We start from the raw sequence: 17801 nt of genomic DNA, 5'->3' as shown, positions 1-17801 counted from the left end.
GTGCATAAGCAAATTCCCCAATGAGTTGAAGCAATGTTGGATAAAGAAGAGTGGCAGAAAATGTCTCAACAAAGATCTGAGAGACTAATAGAGACTGATATTTGGTGTCACAGAAAACAGCCACTTCAACAAATAAGTGCCAAGAGTGGTTTTACATGCTACTTAATCATAAGGTGTACATAGTTTTCACACACACCGATTGTTGAATTTTGTGTTCATTATTTAACAAAAAATAACAGTGTGATGTGTTTTTGGAAACCTGAGGTTAGATTATGTAAAACCCTAGAATTGAAAAAAAGAGTACCTTATTCCCTAATACTGTAACACTGTAAAATAAATCTGCTATTATCTATTATAAACCAATTTTCAAAATGTATAAATTAATACTTAAAATGTCATGCAACAGAACTGTCTTTTTGCTCATCCTTTATGATGACCTACAGACATCTTGGTCTCATTTCCATCTTGTAATGCGATGTTTCTACAGCACAGTAAATTAAATCAGGTAATATTTCACTTTAATCTACCACTAAAAACTAAATATATGAATAGAGATAAGTAAAATAGACAATCAACACCTATAATCAACACCTGGGTCAAAATGAGATTTATCTTTGTGTTTTGGTATATTATTATTTGTGCAGGATGTCTCTGTGTATATAAGGGCAGGGTAAAGATACATGCATACATGCATACTGCTGTGTTTGGAGATCATTTGAGAACTGCCACAGGGCCTCATTGCACTATTAATGACATTGGTGACAACAGAGCTTCTCCCTCTGGAGCTCTGGTACCTTATATATCCTCGAATTACCTCAGCTGCAGAGTTGGATGCATGCTGCTTTCCAGCTGAAATGTAGGTACATCTATATGCATGCACAAACAGGATAAGCTATTTTAGGCAATAGCTGCATTCAGTCAACTCTTGTATTATTACTCTGTCAGAAAGGTTTTGCTGCTTCCACATGAAGGCCTGTGAATACAATTTCTCTTAAAGTGTAGATTCACTATTAGTTGCCTGTAATAACAAGTTTGAAGCCTAATCAGATAAACACATCATCAACTCTGTCACTCTGTAATTGCTCAACTTGACTGACCCCAAGGTGCCTGGTGTGTTTTTATCCTCTGTCTGTGGCAAACAGCCTTATCTGTCCTCAGGCTGTAGCTGCGAACAGTTAGCAGCTTGTATGTGTGTGTCCGCATTGATCTCAGGGCTTGAAGCAGGAAACTGCTCTGACGTGTAGCAGTGGATTCGTCTTTGTTGTATTATCTTGTTACAGTAAGTCATGGAAGCCCTCTGCTAAGATAGGAACAGAGAGAAGAATTAGATGAAATCTGAGAGGTTAAGGAAAGTAGTGAAAAGGGAGCACAAATAGGTGCTTGGGTCTCTACAGGAAAACAATCTTGTCTCCTTTTGTGGCGGTGGTATGTTAAAAATGACAAACTAAATGTGTACTGCAGATGTGGTGTCAGCATATATTTTTGTTATAAACTTTTTTTTTTTTAAACTGTTGCATTTTTGTGATGGAGGATTAAACATGCTGTTAGATTTGTCTGTGCAGATTCATGTTTTTGTCTTTCTCCCCCTCTGTTACTGACAAACACCGTTCCAAGCGTGCTTTACAGAGCCGGTACAAAACCAAAACCATGTTGAACAACTTAACCAGATTCCCAGTGAAGTTGAGTGGTTCTGACACACTGTAAACATTAGACATGTTTATGCTTTTCAAAGAGTTGAGAAAGACATGATATCACCAGAGGGTGGAGGCTCATTCAGTACAGAGAGCATTAGAGGATTACTTAATTTTATTTTAAAAGTTTCAGTTGTTAATTGATTGATTTAATGAATGTGTCAGAAAAAAAAGTATTTAAATACTTTATGAACAAGATGTTCCCTAATGAAATATCACTCCAGTCAATGTATAAAAATGTAATTCTATAAAATAAATTTGAATCATCCACATTGTTATGCTGTACCACACAATATCAGTGCGATTGCTGTCCATGAGCTGCATTTGTTCAAACCAGCTTGGTTGAGAGTTTTTTGTTTTACTCCTGTTTGGTTTTGTTTTTCTGCAACCTAGTTTGTTTCAGTTTGACTTGTCTCCTTCTTCCTATACGCAACAGGTCCAAGTTGATCATCACACCCGGTCAGTGTCAGTAATCGATTCTGCTGAGTAAATCTATTCTTTCAGGTTTTCTGCTGTCAGATCATTGTTATCATTTTAGTTCATGGTTTATGGAGTTCATGGAGTTATCGCCCATTTTATAACAGAGTGTCATGGACTGCACATACCAGACAAAGAGCCACAAGATGTTTTCAAAAATGAATTCTTAATTTATTTACAAAAAATGGCAGAACATTTTCAAAATGATCAGCTGGGCCCAAAATAGTCAACATAACAGACTTCAACTCAGGTGTTAAGACAAACTGACCTCCCAAACAAGAGATGAGAGAAACTTAAATAATGGCTGATGAGACTACTGTTGACACAAAAGGGGGAATACCAACTAACAAAGACACACACACTGGCCAGAATAATACAAATCAATAACCTTTGAACAATAAACAATATTAGGTCCAGATGTTCTACCCAAAACAGAAGAAAACTAAACAAATAATACACACCAAATTTCCCCTCCCCTTATAATCTAAAGTAGTATGACCCACTTAAGTGGTTATGCTATTTAAGAAGAGCTGATGCAGCCGGGACTCTGTTCTTTGATGTGGCACTTCTACAGCAACTCCAAGGCAACTGGAAACTAAAACAAAAGACATGTTACATTTTAGATAAAAAGTTTTATTGTAAGTGCAAAGCCATTCTTTTTAGTTATTTTGACCAAAGTATGAAGTTGTTTTAAGAATGAAAAATAGGCAGTAAATAAAACATAAGCATTACCATTACCACTTGTCTGATGTGTGGCAGCAGGGACGACTGCCACACAGAGGACAAGCTGTTACAGGGCTGCAAGATATTAGGAAAACACATAACTGGGATGTTAGTGTTGAATTATTGTTGAAAATTGTTACAATTAACCCAAGCTTTCCTCTCTCTTCTCTTATTTTCACATCATCACAACATCTTTCCAACTCTCTCACTACAGATTTTATTCTGTATTTGCTTTTTTCTCACATCTAAATGTTTCAGATAATCAAACTAGTTATATTATCTTACAACAATAACCTGAGTTATGGAGTTTTCAAATGATAAAATCATCTATTTTGGGTGGAAAGTTTCAAACCAGTCTGGCCCTACGTGTGAAAAGTAATTACTCCCTTCACATAATAACTTGTGCACCCTAGACAGCAACAGCTGGCATAAAGTGTTTGTGTTAACGGGCCAGTCTTTTACATTGCTGTGGAGGAACTTAAGGCCGCTTGTCTTTGCAGGAATATTATTATGGTTAACCTTTATTTCACCAGGAAAATCCCATTGAGATTATGAATCTTTTTTACAGGAGAATCCTGGCCAAGGCTGGCACCAAAACAGAATAAAAGCAAATAAGAAATTTAACACCATAAAACAGAATAATAAAACATCTCTCAAAACATTTACAGACAAATGATTCCCTATCAAAATCATTAGGACCAACCATAAAAACATTTATTGACCACAACACTTTTAAATTAAGGTTTTTCTGTAACTGGTTCCATGCAGATTAAGCAGAAAAGGAAGATTTCATTCCGAGTTCAGTTCAGACTATAAGTACAGAAAGTAGAGGATTGTTTTCATTTAACCATCACCTAAGTTCATGCAACAGCTTCCCAGTCAGATTTAATGCAACACTCCCAGTTTCTTCAGCTTTTTGGGTTTTTTCATAGCCTTTCAGACATGCACTTTCAAATAAAAGTCTTTCAGAATGTTTTACTCCTGTCTTGTCAGTCCACAAGATGCTTTCCCAATCACAATTGATGTAAGAGGAGCACAATGTTTAATTTAACTTATTTTACTTTAATTGTTAATTCCCTGGACTTACATTTTCTCTTTTTATAACACCCTAACTTGTTTAAAAACACATCACTTAAAGCCAGACTGTTACTCCATCAGTCAGCCTCATGGCATGCAGCTGCAGCTGACAGATAGTTTAACCTACATCTGCTATTCATTTCAGCCAAAAAGCAGCTTCATATTGTAGGCCCTCTGTTCAGATCGGGTCCCAGAGCCTTCTCACCCTCTTCACCCGCAGGTGCGCTACTTTACCAGCTGATATTCACATCAGTCTGATTCGCTGTGCGTGTTAAAACATAGCACAAACAGACGCTGAGATACACCTGCACACTCTCCAGACACGCTTGACTGAATCCCGCTATTACTGGGGTCTTTACCGGAAGAGGTATATTAATGGGAAAATTTGCAGTTTTCCTTCGGGAGGGAATTTCTTTTTGCTGAAAGGCTTCTGCTGTCAGAATGAGAGAGCTGGTGGATGTAGGTCCTCACAGACAGGAAGTAAGGGAAAACTATTCATGAGACGCAGGGAGCAAAGAGAGAACATATGCTAAAGGATAAAAATACATCATGTGCAGCTCTATCTGCATGAACTTCACCAGATGTTATTTTGAGCTTGGAAAGAGGTGAAACACAGATAAATGATTTTTGTGGAACTTTTTGGTGCAGCTGTCGTCTGACAGAAGTTCAGTCCTCTACCCTACACCCTGCATGATCAGTTCACTGTCGGGTAACAATAGATTCTGGCTGCACTGCAAGATGGGATCATTCAGGCCACATTCAGTGGTGATCTAGGAAACATCTCTCACATTTTTGTGAACTCAAATATGACTAGAAGTCATATTGAAGCATCACATAGCCTAAAGAAGCAGGGCTGAAGGTGTGTTGCTCATAGAAGATCTCTTACTTTGTTTTACTGGTTATTTTTGCATCAAAGCTAAGTGAAGTTGTTGCGCTGGCCGCTCTAGAGCCATGATCTGCTCTTTTCATTCTGATTGTTAAACCCATCTTGGCCTGAATGTTTAACAAGCTTTGTGTATTTCTTCTTCTCAGAGCTTGTGTTTTAATGCAACATATAACTAACTGTGTCAGAGTGTCAGAGTGTCAGAGGCAGCAGGCCACATTTTGCTGCACATAACAAAGCAGATAGAACACATAGCTCTATTATAGACAGTAAACCTGTCATTTATTATCATGATACATGTGGTTGGAAAATGGGGAGAAAAAGCTGAGCGTTAAAAAGTACTCTCTTTTTAAACATCACAAATCAGTTCTTTACTGCACGTTTTAAGTCTCATGTCACGTTTGTTACATAGCAAATGTTAAACTCACTTAATGTTATTATGTTCATGTCCTGTAAACCCTCCATATGTTTCCACTGATGATCAGATCACTTAAGACAGATGTTAATCCAAGCTCTGAAGAGCCAATTTATTCCTTACTCTGGACTAAGAGAGGCTGGTCTGCGCAGTGCGAACACAATGCATTAATCCAAGTCCCTCTTCCTAAAACACTGAAATGTTCTTTCCTCCTTCTTTGGGATTCACTAATTAACTTTCCTGGAGTACAGCCTCACAAACATTAAGCCTGTCCTGACACAACTATGACAGATAGTAAGTCAGGATTCTTTAATACAAAACAGACCTGCACTGATGTCAAACTACACTTCTTTTTTGTCCTTCAACTGGTCTCATCTATGTGCTTTCTTCATTTGATGATAACCAGTTAAATTTCAGAATCTGCTTTAAATTTAGTGACAACATGCTGCAAAAACTTATTTAGTGATTTCTTGGTAGCATTTCTTAAACAACCAGCACAATATATGAATAGCCTATGGAAGTATGGAGGGTTTTAGTAAAGTGGGGGGACCAGAGGTTTTAGATGATTTTTTAAAATTTGGAACAAGTTTGAATTTGGAAACACATTTCTAGTATGAATGGAAAGCACCACAAGTCTCAAAGGCTGTAAAACATTTTAGCAAATTATTAACCTAACAGTAATAAAGCCTTCAAACTCATTCATGTTTATACATATATTTATAAACAACAAATTGTAAATCATCTACAATCAAAGAAAATCTGCTCTTGCTGACACTGCTGAAACAAACTGTATCTCAGGATGTTTGCAGTTATTTATATGGCTATTACCGTACCTGGTTGCAGACGTGGAGCTCAGTTAATAATTCTTTTTTACGACCTTTGTTAGTCTGATGTTTTTCCCTGGGTATAACCCTCTTTCTTTCCAAAGTTGAGTGGCAACCTCTGGTGGAGCAGAGTGTTTTCATTGTAAGTTCATTTTCTCCCAGGAGTTCGCGGTCGGGGGATGAGTGTAATAGATCCTTTTGGTATTGGTGAAGCGTTGGGCCATGCGTAGCCTGTGGCGAAGGGTTTTCTCAGATCTCTGCCCCATCGCTCCCTGTTGGAACTTGTCAAACCCTGGAGAGGGGATCTGTTTGGAATTATCAAGCCCTCCTTGGGCAAAAGGAAATCAGGCTGGCCAAAGCAGGGCTGCAAGTGGCCCATGCGTTGAGTGAACTGAGAGACCAGAAAAGTCCCTGATCTCTGTGGTTATTGTAGACTTTGGAGTTTGCTTTGTAACTCTTTTTTTAGCCTATCAAGAAAACACGTTTTTATCCTGGCAATTTGACTCATGGGAAGCGGAGACGAAAAGCCACCATGGCAAACATTTAGTCTGAGTAAACACAGTGCGAAAGGCTAAGGGAGGTATTTTTCTCATCTTGGGAATCATGCTGCTGCTCCTAGTTTTCTGCATGTTCTCTAAGGACAGCTGCTTCTCTGGAATTAAACGTTAATGAGCTTAAATAAAAACAGTAACCACTGTGAATGTAAGTGTTCTCTGTGCTGCTATGAGGTGCTAACTGTGGAAAATATTCCTCATAAATAATCCCTCAAATAGGGTGCAATCACATACCATGTTTGATCCTTGGTCTTGTTCTTGATCCATACAGATTTAGTGCTTGTGTGTCTGTGTGTGTGTGTGTGTCTGATTGGACCCACAGTTTATTTTCACAGTTTTAGTACACATGGTATGAACAATGTGTGGAAGACAGCGAGGAGGAGGAGGGGTCAGCTACTGTCAACAAGCGACGGATCGTGAGAAAGATGAGCTGCTATTTGCGCTCTTCGTGTTGTACCGCAGCTGTCGACGTTAAAACCAAACTTTCTTAATGCATCAACGAGCCTTTGGCTTAACTATAACATGCCGGGACCATGCCACCCTTCAGACGGAGCTCAATAAGATCACAAAGATCCATTTTACTGGAGCCGGCTTTCGTCATTGTGGTTTGAAGTGTAAACTAAACTACTAGTGGGAGAACACAATAACAGAAGGACTTATTTTCCAGAAGCTTCTGCAGCTTTAAGTCTTGTAAAAAATCCTTCAAGCTGCAGCAGCTTGAAGTCTTATAAAAAATCCTTCTTCTATGTTGGACTCCAAAGATGAGCTGCCGGAAGAAGAAACAATCTGTCTACCTGAACTGAAAGCCTTATATTACATAAATTACTTTGTGTTTTTGAGGGAAACAATGAACAAAATAAGCATTTAAACAAAGCGATGATCAGTGATGAAAATACTTGTAGTTCCATCCATTTTTAGACAGTCAGCTTCCAAGGAAGCTGTAATTATTAAACTATTCTGAGAAAATGTATTGTTTTCTACCTTTTGCTAAAGGTACCACATACTTTAGCTTGTATTGTTTAGAAAAATCAAACCAATAAATTGCATAAAGTACCTCATTCCTAGATGTAAAGAGAAATAAAATATTGTGTTTTCTGTTAGAACCATGCAAATTCAGCATAACTTTGAAATTTATTTGACTTTTTCTAAAACATTTTATAAACATAAGGAATTGTAGTAAGTGGTTGTCAACCAATTTCTGTAAAAAAGTTTAATGTTATATATTTTAAGTAATGAAAAACTATTTAATTAAAAAAAATAACAAGAAAACATAATTGTTTATATCTCCCATGCCTAGATGTGTAAATAAACTTGTTTAAGACCAGTTAACCTAATTTTACCTGCAACTCTGCTGACTGTAAAAGTTGTAACACAACACTTTGCCTTTGTGTTTGTCTCCTATCATTAGTACCTTGTCCAGCTGCATGCATGCAGTGGTGGCGCTGCTCTACCCTTTCTCCTGGCAACACACCTTCATCCCTGTGCTGCCGGCGTCCATGTTGGACATCGTGTGCTGTCCCACCCCTTTCCTGGTGGGTCTGCTGTCCACCTCATTGCCTAAACTTAAAGAGCTGCCTGTCGAAGAAGTGAGTACAACATCTTAACTTTTCCTCTGTCTGTGGTTATTTTATGAAAAGGTTATATTTTAGACTGAGGAGTGCAACATTCTTCATCTACATGTCTATTCTTTTTCTGGTCCAGTGTCTTTGCTCTGGCTGTTTTGTTTTCTGGAACATTGGACCTGTATGTCTTGACTGATAAATTAACCCAGATTCTAGGTAATCCTGTTATCAGATAGAGATACAGGGACTGTCTGTGCCTGTTTGACCTCCTTTACCTTTAATCTTTTTATTTTATTAACTTATGGAACTGATTGGGCGATGTGTGGACAAAGAAATACATTGTTCAAACACTAATGTCTTCTGACTTTTTTGAGATAGAGTGATATTTTGATGTAGTTTCATATTTTCTTCTTTTGAAAGGGTTAGGGTTAACTTTCAAAACTATAAACTATTCATATTTTGGCATTGAGGTTTTGAATTAGACAATTCGGCCAAAGTCTGCATGTCGGCAATAATATCAAGGACATTTTTAGTAATTTGATGACATCTCACAAACCAACAGGACGGACCCACTAATTGAGAAAATTACTGATTAAATGGTGCATAAGGGGAACATCAGCTTAGAGCATTTAGATGAAATTCCTCATACAAACACCCGTCTCTTCTGTGAACCTTACAATTACTAACCCAGAAGTTCCTATTTGGTACAAAACTAGTATGCACAGCCACAGATATGCAGTAGGAGTTGCTAACTTGTGTTGGGAACTAGAGCCAGTAAAGCGCTGGTGTCTAGATTGGGAAGCCCTCCTTCAGTTTCTGGTTTTAGCTCCAATAAATATTTTGAAGAAAAGCAGAAGCCCAGTTTGAGATAAGCATGAAATTTGCATCAGTTTTGTTTTCAAAAAGAGAACTTATTCTCAGCTCCTTTTGTTTACTGACTCATGAAAAGATATATGAGGATGTGTTATGCCTTGTCTGATGGCTCCTTTTATGGAAATTGTTCTTAAGGAGAATGCAGTCAATTCTGGTTATTTAATCTGAAGAATAATATGCTCTTCTTTCCTTCACCCAGGCTTTAATGGTTGACCTGGGAACTGATCGCTTCATCCGACAGGTTTGTACACATAAACCTGAACTTCAACCAGTAGTGCCTTGCAAAAGTAGTAAATCCCATGGAATTGAAATATTTTTTCACAATATAACCACAGATTCTACTGTATTTTATTGGAATTTTATGTGATAGACCAAAACAAAGCAGTGTCTAACATAATTAGACAAATTAGACAGGGTTTTCAACATGTTTTACAAATTAAAATTGCAATATTGCTGCCCTTTCCTCTGACACCCCTAAATTAAATGCAATGCAACCAATTCCATCAGAGGTCACCTAATTTATAAAAAAGAATAAACCTTTGTGCAACAAAATCTTAGGATAGATACAGATGTTCTGTGAAGGCCTCTAAGGTTTGATAGAGAACATTAGAGAACAAACAGCCTCAGGAAGACCAAGGAAAAGCTGGGTTAGGTTATAAAGTTATCCCAGGCTTTTAGTGTCCGACGGGGCACTTTTTAGCAGCCAAGACACTCATGATAACTCTGGGGTAGCTACAGACATCCACTAATCAGGTGGGATAATCTATGGAAATGGCAACTGTGGACTCTAAAAATAATTTTTATAGCAGAGTGGCAAAAAGAAAGTCATTGTTCAAAGAAAGCAGTTCCTTTTGTTGCTTGTCACAAGCCATGTACGAGATACAGCAAAGATGTGGAGAAAGGTGCTCGACCCAAAGCTGACCTTTTTGGCCTGCATGCCAAATTCTATGTTTTGTGGAAAACTAACATTGGCACAACACCCTTAAATACTCTGTACCCTCGGCATCATGCTATGGGAATGGTTTTCTTACGCAGGGATAGGAAGCTGATTAATAATAATAATAATAGTACATTTTATTTAATAGGCGTCTTTCTGGCACTCAAAGTCACCTTACAATGTACACAAATCAACATTAAAACAAGAACAAATAAATTAAAATAAAAACACAGCAATCAAGCAGTTAAAATGTAACAGTGCGAAATAATCAAGTGCAGAAGGCAGTCCTAAACAAGTGAGTCTTTAGTAAAGATTTGAATTATGAAAGTGAATTTATGTTCCTTAAATCAGGCGGTAGAGAGTTCCAGAGCCGAGGAGCAGAGCGGCTGAAAGCTCTACCCCCCATGGTGGTGAGAGGGAACAATCAGGTGAATAGACGAGGACGATCTGAGAGTGCAAGAGGGAGTAGCAACGTTGAGAAGATGGGATAGATGAGGTGGAGCGAGATTATGGACAACCTTGAAAGTGAGAAGAATGATTTTAAAGTCTATACAGAACTTGATGGGCAGCCAGTGGAGTTCTGGCAGAACAGGAGTGATATGATGGAAGGAAGGGGTTCTAGAGATGATACGGGCAGCTGAGTTTTGAACTAGTTGAAGCTTATGAAGAGATTGGTGTGGAATACCGAAAAGGAGGGAATTGCAGTAATCAAGATGAGAAGTGACGAGGCTATGAACGAGGATGGCAGTAGTATGTGAAGTGAGGGAGGGGCGAAGACCACTGACATTTCGCAGATGAAAATAGGCGGACTGGGTCATGCTATTGATGTGAGATTGGAAAGAGAGAGTACTGTCGAGGATGACACCCAAACTCTACCTGAGGCGAAGGGGAAACAGAGCAGTTGTCAATATCAATGGCGAAACTGTTTGTTTTGGATAATGTGGTTTTTGTGCCAATTAGGAGAACCTCAGTTTTTTCACTGTTTAATTTGAGTAGATTAGTGGAAAACCAACTTGAGATGAGTGGAGATTAACGTTATGACAGGATTATGACCCTAAACAATAGCCAGAGCAACAATGAAGTGGTTTAAATAAGAGCATATTCATTTGTTAGAACGGTCCAGTCAAAGTCCAAACCTAAATCAAATTTTTATTCTGTGGCAAGGCTTGAGAATTTACAGACATTCTCAAGCCATTCTGAGTTAACATGAGCTATTTTGCAAAGACGAATGGGAAAAAAACGTCTGTAGATCTTAAACGCTGGTAGAGACACACCCTAAAAGATGTGCAGCTGTAATGACAGTGAAAGTTGCTCTTATATATATATATCTATATATATATAGATATATATATATATATCTATATATATATTTAAAAAAAAAAAATATATATATATATATATATGTATTTATGCTGGGGGGGCTCAATAAACTTACATTCCACACTTTTCAGATTTTGAGCAGTGAAAATGTTGAAAACCATGTCTAATTTTCCTTCCACCTTACAATTATGCACTACTTTGTGTTGGTTTATAACATTAAAACTGAAATGCAATACAGGTTGTGGTTTGTAACAAGATAAAATGTGAAAAAATCCAATGGGTGTGAATGGAAGGCACTGCTCCAGGGAATAACAGTGCAGTTAAATCACAGCCATTTCTTCTGTCACATTTTTTATATTTCGGAATAACTTTGTTGGTTTTTGGCGTTAATTGTTTTAAGTAGTGTTTGTTACACAAAAATATCCAAATGAAACTAGAAAAATTTTAGTCATACATTACAGGTCATACGGAACTGAGTAAAGAAGAAACAACAGGCCTAGAGCTGAAGATTGTGTTATTTATTTTGTCTTTTTGAAACACGCAGTTCGCAGTGAGACCGTGCCTTTTAAACTTATTTTCCAATCGTTTCTGTTTATCACTGCTGACTTCAACTGTTTATAGATGGATGACGAGGCTTCGCTGCTGCCACGAAAACTTCAAACAGCTCTGGAGCAGGCGCTTGAGCAACGGAATGAGATCATCAACCAGGACTCTGACAGCGAGTCAGATGATGGTGAGAAAGTGACAGATCATCCTCCTGCTAACACAAGTAGATGTTCTCCTGGTTAACTGGAGCAACAGGCTGTGCAGCACTCTGTTTGAGTGTCTGGGAATCTCGCTGGGAGATGACATGTTTTGTACAGACTTCTCATACCGTGTGTCACAGAAACTCGACGAGGAGATGAGATCATGAAGTTAGTGGTGGTGAAGTGTAAAGTATGAGCTGCCAAGTTGGGATTATGTCACACATTGATGGTGAAACTTATGTTGAGTTCTCCGGCCTTGGCAAAATCTCAAACTACGTACATTTATTTTGTCATGAAATGTGCAAATTTTAAAGCCTGAGATCCACCAGTACTTTACATAGAGGTATAAAGTCCTCCTCAGAAATCAACTATGTCTGCATTAAAAGCCCAATTCAACCAGTTAAGAATCTAAAGTGAAGCTTCTCAATAAATAGGAACAACTGTATCAAGTTAATCTCTCAAGAATCTAACTGTCCCGGAAGATTGTACTGGTGGTACACAGTTGCTGCTGAACATTTTACAGTAACTGTTTCTTATGAATATCACTGATTATGCATTATTGGCTTTTGCAGACGAATCTTCACTGCACATATTGAGGCAATGCAGCTCTATTATATCCAGAAACTCTTGGTGATGTTGCAAAAACTATCCACCATAGATTCAAAATATAGCTTTGGAGCTCAAACACTCTGTTTCTAAGATGTTTTAATTGCATATTTTCTCAAGAAGGAATATTTTAAATTCTCTGAAAGGTCAGCCAATATTTTATAACATTTTCAGCCAAGATGCAGTATGCATTTCCCTACTTGCACATGTAGGGAGCCTGAGGAATATGTAATATTAGGATTGAAAATAGGAAGAAAACAGAGAAGGACAGATGAATTACAAATATTAAGTTAAGTTATATAAAACATTACTATACCTATAAAATACTGGCTCCACTTGTACAATCACAAGAATTACTTATAGTGGATCTTTAAGTTGAACTGAAGATAAGATGATGAATAGAGTCCAATATCTAATAGTGTTATATTTCAGGAGTCTCAAAGGATTTGTGATATGAAAGACTTTTCTTTGGTAATATTAGAAAAATGTTTTTCTTTTTTTTTTATAAAACAGAACTGATTTCTCTTATTTTGTGAATGCTGAATTAGTACAGCGTATTTCTTGGTTCATATCTTAAATTTAGAGGTGAGTAATATAGCCAAAGCATCGTATCAAAAAGATTATTGAACCCCTATGGACAATGTGTCTCACTTCTGTCAAGTGAAATTGGCACTTGAAGTACACTCTGTCTTAAACCCAACATAAATAAAGCATTTAACGGGAAATGTAAAAAACACTACCACTCTGGTAAAGTGACATTTTGCTACATAAAGTTAGTTTATGATGCTAAAGGAAAAGGAGGGAAAAAAATGCTACATCTGTGGACAAGCATAGAACAGCAATGGACATAATGTGCCTTATAGATAATACTACATTCTCTCTGCTGTGGCAGAGCATCACATTCCCCTCCCCTATGTTAGTATTTTAATATTCTGCAGAAAAGCTAAGAGCTATCAGTGTGAAGGTGTGATACATGTTTCACAACTTTACAAGCTTCGGATTGTCTTTCTGTGCGGTTATGTAACATCTGCTCTATGTCAGTCACAGACTGTTGGCTTTTCTGTTCAACCCAAAGACACCTACTTGCTTATTTTACTCATTAGGGTTAAAGGGAAAGATCAAACTTTAACCCTTATAGTCAGATTTAAGAGGCTCTGTCAAATAATAATTGGTTTCATATGAAAATGTAATGGGTGTAACAGTTTAGGGTTACTAGGGTTTGGGGACTTTAGTTTCTTCCTAATTAAACTCTAGTTGTTTTAGAGTCCACTGACCTCCAATTTTAGTTGCCACTTTTACATTTGTTGTCTTTCTTCCAGCTTAGACACTCTATTCAGATTCTTTAGTTGCTTTATATCTTCACTTTTCCCTTGCCTCGTGGAGTCAAGCAGAATATTTACCAGGTTTCTTTGTGCTTTCTTGATCTGTAGAGTATAACTCATTGAACAGCCTAGTGTCAGAGGCCTTCATCCGCTTCTTCCTGGAGACAATGGGACATTACTCCCTGTTCATCACTCAAAACGAGCGTGGCGAGCGTGTTTTACAAAGAGAGGCTTTTCGCAAGTCAGTGGCATCCAAGAGCATCCGTCGCTTCCTGGGAGTCTTCATGGAGTCTCAGATGTTTGCAGGGTTCATTCAGGACAGGGAGCTAAGGAAAACAAGGGCTAAAGGTGGGTTGCTGTTCAGTTATTGGAGCTAAGCACTTTTCTCTGTGGATTTCCCCTCCAGAACTTGTAGCAGTTATTGGGCTGTAGAAAGTATTGTACTAATACTGCCCTCTTGTGGAGGAATGGTTTTATTATGATGTCTCACCACATCACAAAATTCTTCCTGGCAAACAAAGAGCTTGTAACTTCCTGGAACGTAGAGATTTGCCCGTAACTCTCTGTTGTCCCAATAACAGGTCTGTTTGAGCAGAGAGTGGATCAGTATCTGGAGGAGCTGCCAGACACGGAGCAGAGCGGAGTAAACAAGTTCCTGAAAGGCCTTGGTGAGTTTCGCTTCAGACAGTCTGGAAGAGGCGAGTCTCAGATTTCAGGAGCCTGAAAGAGTTTCAGAACTGAGCTTCATAAAGAGACGTGTTACATATTTTCTTCTGTAACTTTGATAAACACTCAATCTTATGACAATTACAGTTGTGTTCAGAATATTAGCAGTCCAACTTCCTAACCACATCAATCACTTTTTTTGTAGAAATTGTATTTTTATGTGGAAAATAATTTGGTATAAGCTGTAGTAGAGTAATAGAAAACCAACAGAGCCAACAGTAATGACATGCATAATGCTGATTGTGTGTAATTAAATCAGTAATATAAACAGGTGTCTTCAAAATAATATTATTGTGGAGTTTAATCAGTGAGGTGACCCTTATTTAAAGATGTAGGCAGCAAATGTCTGAATCTGGGTCTTTCTGGACATTGTTCAGAAGAACAATCTTGATTATAGAGTGGATTGCATGCAAATGTGCAAAAAAAAAAAGAATGAAACAACATGTCCTGATGATGTTACAATTTACCAAAGAACACACTGACTGGCCTAAAGAGAAATGACACAACATTTTATAGACTAATAAAATCAAGATCGTTCTTTTTGGGTCAAGGGGCTGTTGACAGTTTATCTTACGACCCGCAAATGGTACATTTAAGCCACAGTACATCGCGAAACATGGTGACTGAGCCATCATGATGTAGGAATATTTCTCACAGAGTGGTATCAGGCCTACATGCCATACTTGGGATCATTTCATTTCACTTCAATTCAGTTTTATTTATATAGCGCCAATTCACAACACATGTCATCTCAAGGCCCTTCACAACAGTCAGGTACATACATTCCAATTAATCCTAACCATTGAACAGTGCAGTCGGATTCAGTTATTTATTCAAATTGGATAAAAAGTTTTTTCTGTCATATGTTTAACAGGAAATTCCCTTAAAATGGGTGTTTCAACAAGAAGGTAAGATGCAAGTTGAAAGAATGTCCATTGATAAGAGGGAATTTTCTCAACAGCTGCGCATGCTGCATTTAGGTACAGCTTGGACACTAGGCTGTCAAAATATTGAAACAACTCCAAAGTGATTTAAACATGTTTTATTCTCAAATATAGGTACAGTCATATTTAAAACATTTCTAAACTTTAACATTGACCATTTTCAAATGGTCAAATATATATGTCTAATTTATCCATCTATCCAGGCATTGGCTATGCCTGCTTATACTACTTTATTCATTGAAAAAAAATTGAAAAACGAAATCTCCAGTTATTTCTATACTTTGCACTTTTTTAAGGTTTTAGAACAAAATAACTAATTCATTTCAGAATGAAAGATTCTTTGTTGAGAGCTGACCAAAGGAAAAAAAAAACTGTATTTGTTATTTATTTTTCTTGATTGAAGCACACCAAAAATGTACCAAACGGTGACTTTGAAACCAAATGCGTACAGGACCGTGATTCTGTGTACCGTTGCACCCATAATTTGCATGTGTGGAAATGGAAGATGTTAAAATGATTTTAAGCTTTACTCATGTTTTTAAACATGCTGCTAACATTTTGAACACAGCTGATTGTTTTTCTTAGCGTCGGATCTACATCACATTTTTCAAAGTTACATACTGCTAGTCGTTTCTTCTGTTTTAACTTTTACCTCTGTCGTTCTGGTTTGCTTGTAAGCATTTAGTGCAGCTCTGAGCTTCCTAAATCTGTGTTATACATGAAGGGCTTTTGCTTAGACCTACGATAGCCATGTTAATATTAAATATACAAGGTTATTCTTTTTCAGATGTGGTGTATTAAAATGCATTTTAAGTTGTTTGTTTTACTTTTTTCCCCCCAGGAAATAAAATGAAGTTTCTCCATAAAAGGAACTGAAGACCTGCATGTCTCTGCTTCAAGATGATTCTCAGACTTTTTGTGCCTTTTTTTTAATAAAAAAGTAAAAATATGTACATAATATTTCACTGTAAGCTGTGATACTCTTTGGTGTATATTTATAGCTCCTATATGACAGCGATAGCAGGATGGTAGACAACGACTGAGTCGTAGAGTAACCACTGAGATCCGGGTGTGCATGTGAGGAGCGTTGTCAGAGTGAGTGTATGTTACTTGATGTAGATGTACAGTTTCTGTGTTTTAATGCATCATTATTTTTGCATCATTTGTCCTCTGTTTAAGGAGTGTATTCGAAAAATGTACATGCATCAAGATAATGAAGACATTATTTTAACAGTCTTGTGCATCTGTTATTAAATATAGTCATCTAAGTGCTTTAAATATATGACTGCATCTGAGTATTTCTTTGCTTTACCATCTCATAAATTTTCTTAATAAGATAAGGGACATCTCAATGACAGCGTTGTTCAAAGGTTTGCATTAGGAGAAGCTTGCAGGATCCCAAAAGGCACAATAGTCTAGCACCAACCACCACATGCAGCCGCTAACCTAATTACGTCTCTGCACATCACTCCGGCTGCTGTCAGTGCCGCGTTGTTATTAGCTCTCCTCACTGAGAGGCTCTCTGTGGGTGCCAGGTGCCATGTTACTGCCCCTCTGTCTGTGTCCTTTACCGGTAAGAAGCGATCTGATGTTTTGTATGAAGCTCCAGAACCACAAAAGCCACATAAAAGTACAGAGAAGTTTTTGTTTGAAAAAAAAAGGTACAAATACTGAATTCTAAGGATTGCTTTGTGATTTTTTTAATGCAGGAATTTATGGGAAATGCAAGTTTAGGCATTTAAGGGCTGCTGTTGAAATATCTTTCCCTTGTGTTGGTCAGGACACTGGCAGCAGCAGTTTGGGTGAGCTGCAGCTGCGGGGTTGATGATTTTTTTCACTGACACCAGTAAATATACTATTTTAAATACCTAACGCACTTATTTCCTCTGACTTAAAACATGATTTATTTAAATAAATTAAACTAATTTTGTTTCCCTTTCAATTGTGCACTTAAAGGCCACCCCTTCATAAATATCAAAACACTAATCTCTTGGAAAATTAGGACACAAAAGACTTTATGACATGAAAAACTAATTACCCAACCTTGCCCACTTTATGATGGATTTTGTTTAATCAAACCGATTCTAACTGCAGCAGCTAACATGTTCAGTGCTGAAATAT

The 17801-nt window shown here is 37.5% G+C and overlaps 1 protein-coding gene across 2 annotated transcripts in view; it reads left to right on the top strand.

Moving 5' to 3' along the window:
- The window catches only part of dennd2b (DENN domain containing 2B), a 72025-nt gene extending 55063 nt beyond the window's left edge, over positions 1-16962 (top strand). For both annotated transcript variants that reach the window (XM_047363349.1, XM_047363348.1), the window contains 6 exons: positions 8053-8230; positions 9279-9320; positions 11958-12069; positions 14119-14358; positions 14592-14678; positions 16522-16962. In XM_047363349.1, coding sequence (XP_047219305.1) covers positions 8053-8230; positions 9279-9320; positions 11958-12069; positions 14119-14358; positions 14592-14678; positions 16522-16556 — 694 coding nt within the window. In that variant the 3' untranslated portion in view covers positions 16557-16962. The remainder of the gene's footprint in view (positions 1-8052; positions 8231-9278; positions 9321-11957; positions 12070-14118; positions 14359-14591; positions 14679-16521) is intronic.
- The last annotated feature ends 839 nt before the right edge of the window (positions 16963-17801 follow it).

This window comes from Girardinichthys multiradiatus, chromosome 4, assembly GCF_021462225.1.
Source record: "Girardinichthys multiradiatus isolate DD_20200921_A chromosome 4, DD_fGirMul_XY1, whole genome shotgun sequence".
In the NCBI taxonomy this organism is placed as follows: Eukaryota; Metazoa; Chordata; class Actinopteri; order Cyprinodontiformes; family Goodeidae; genus Girardinichthys; species Girardinichthys multiradiatus.
Note: the sequence above shows the minus strand (reverse complement) of the source record. Positions and strands in the feature narration are given on the sequence as shown.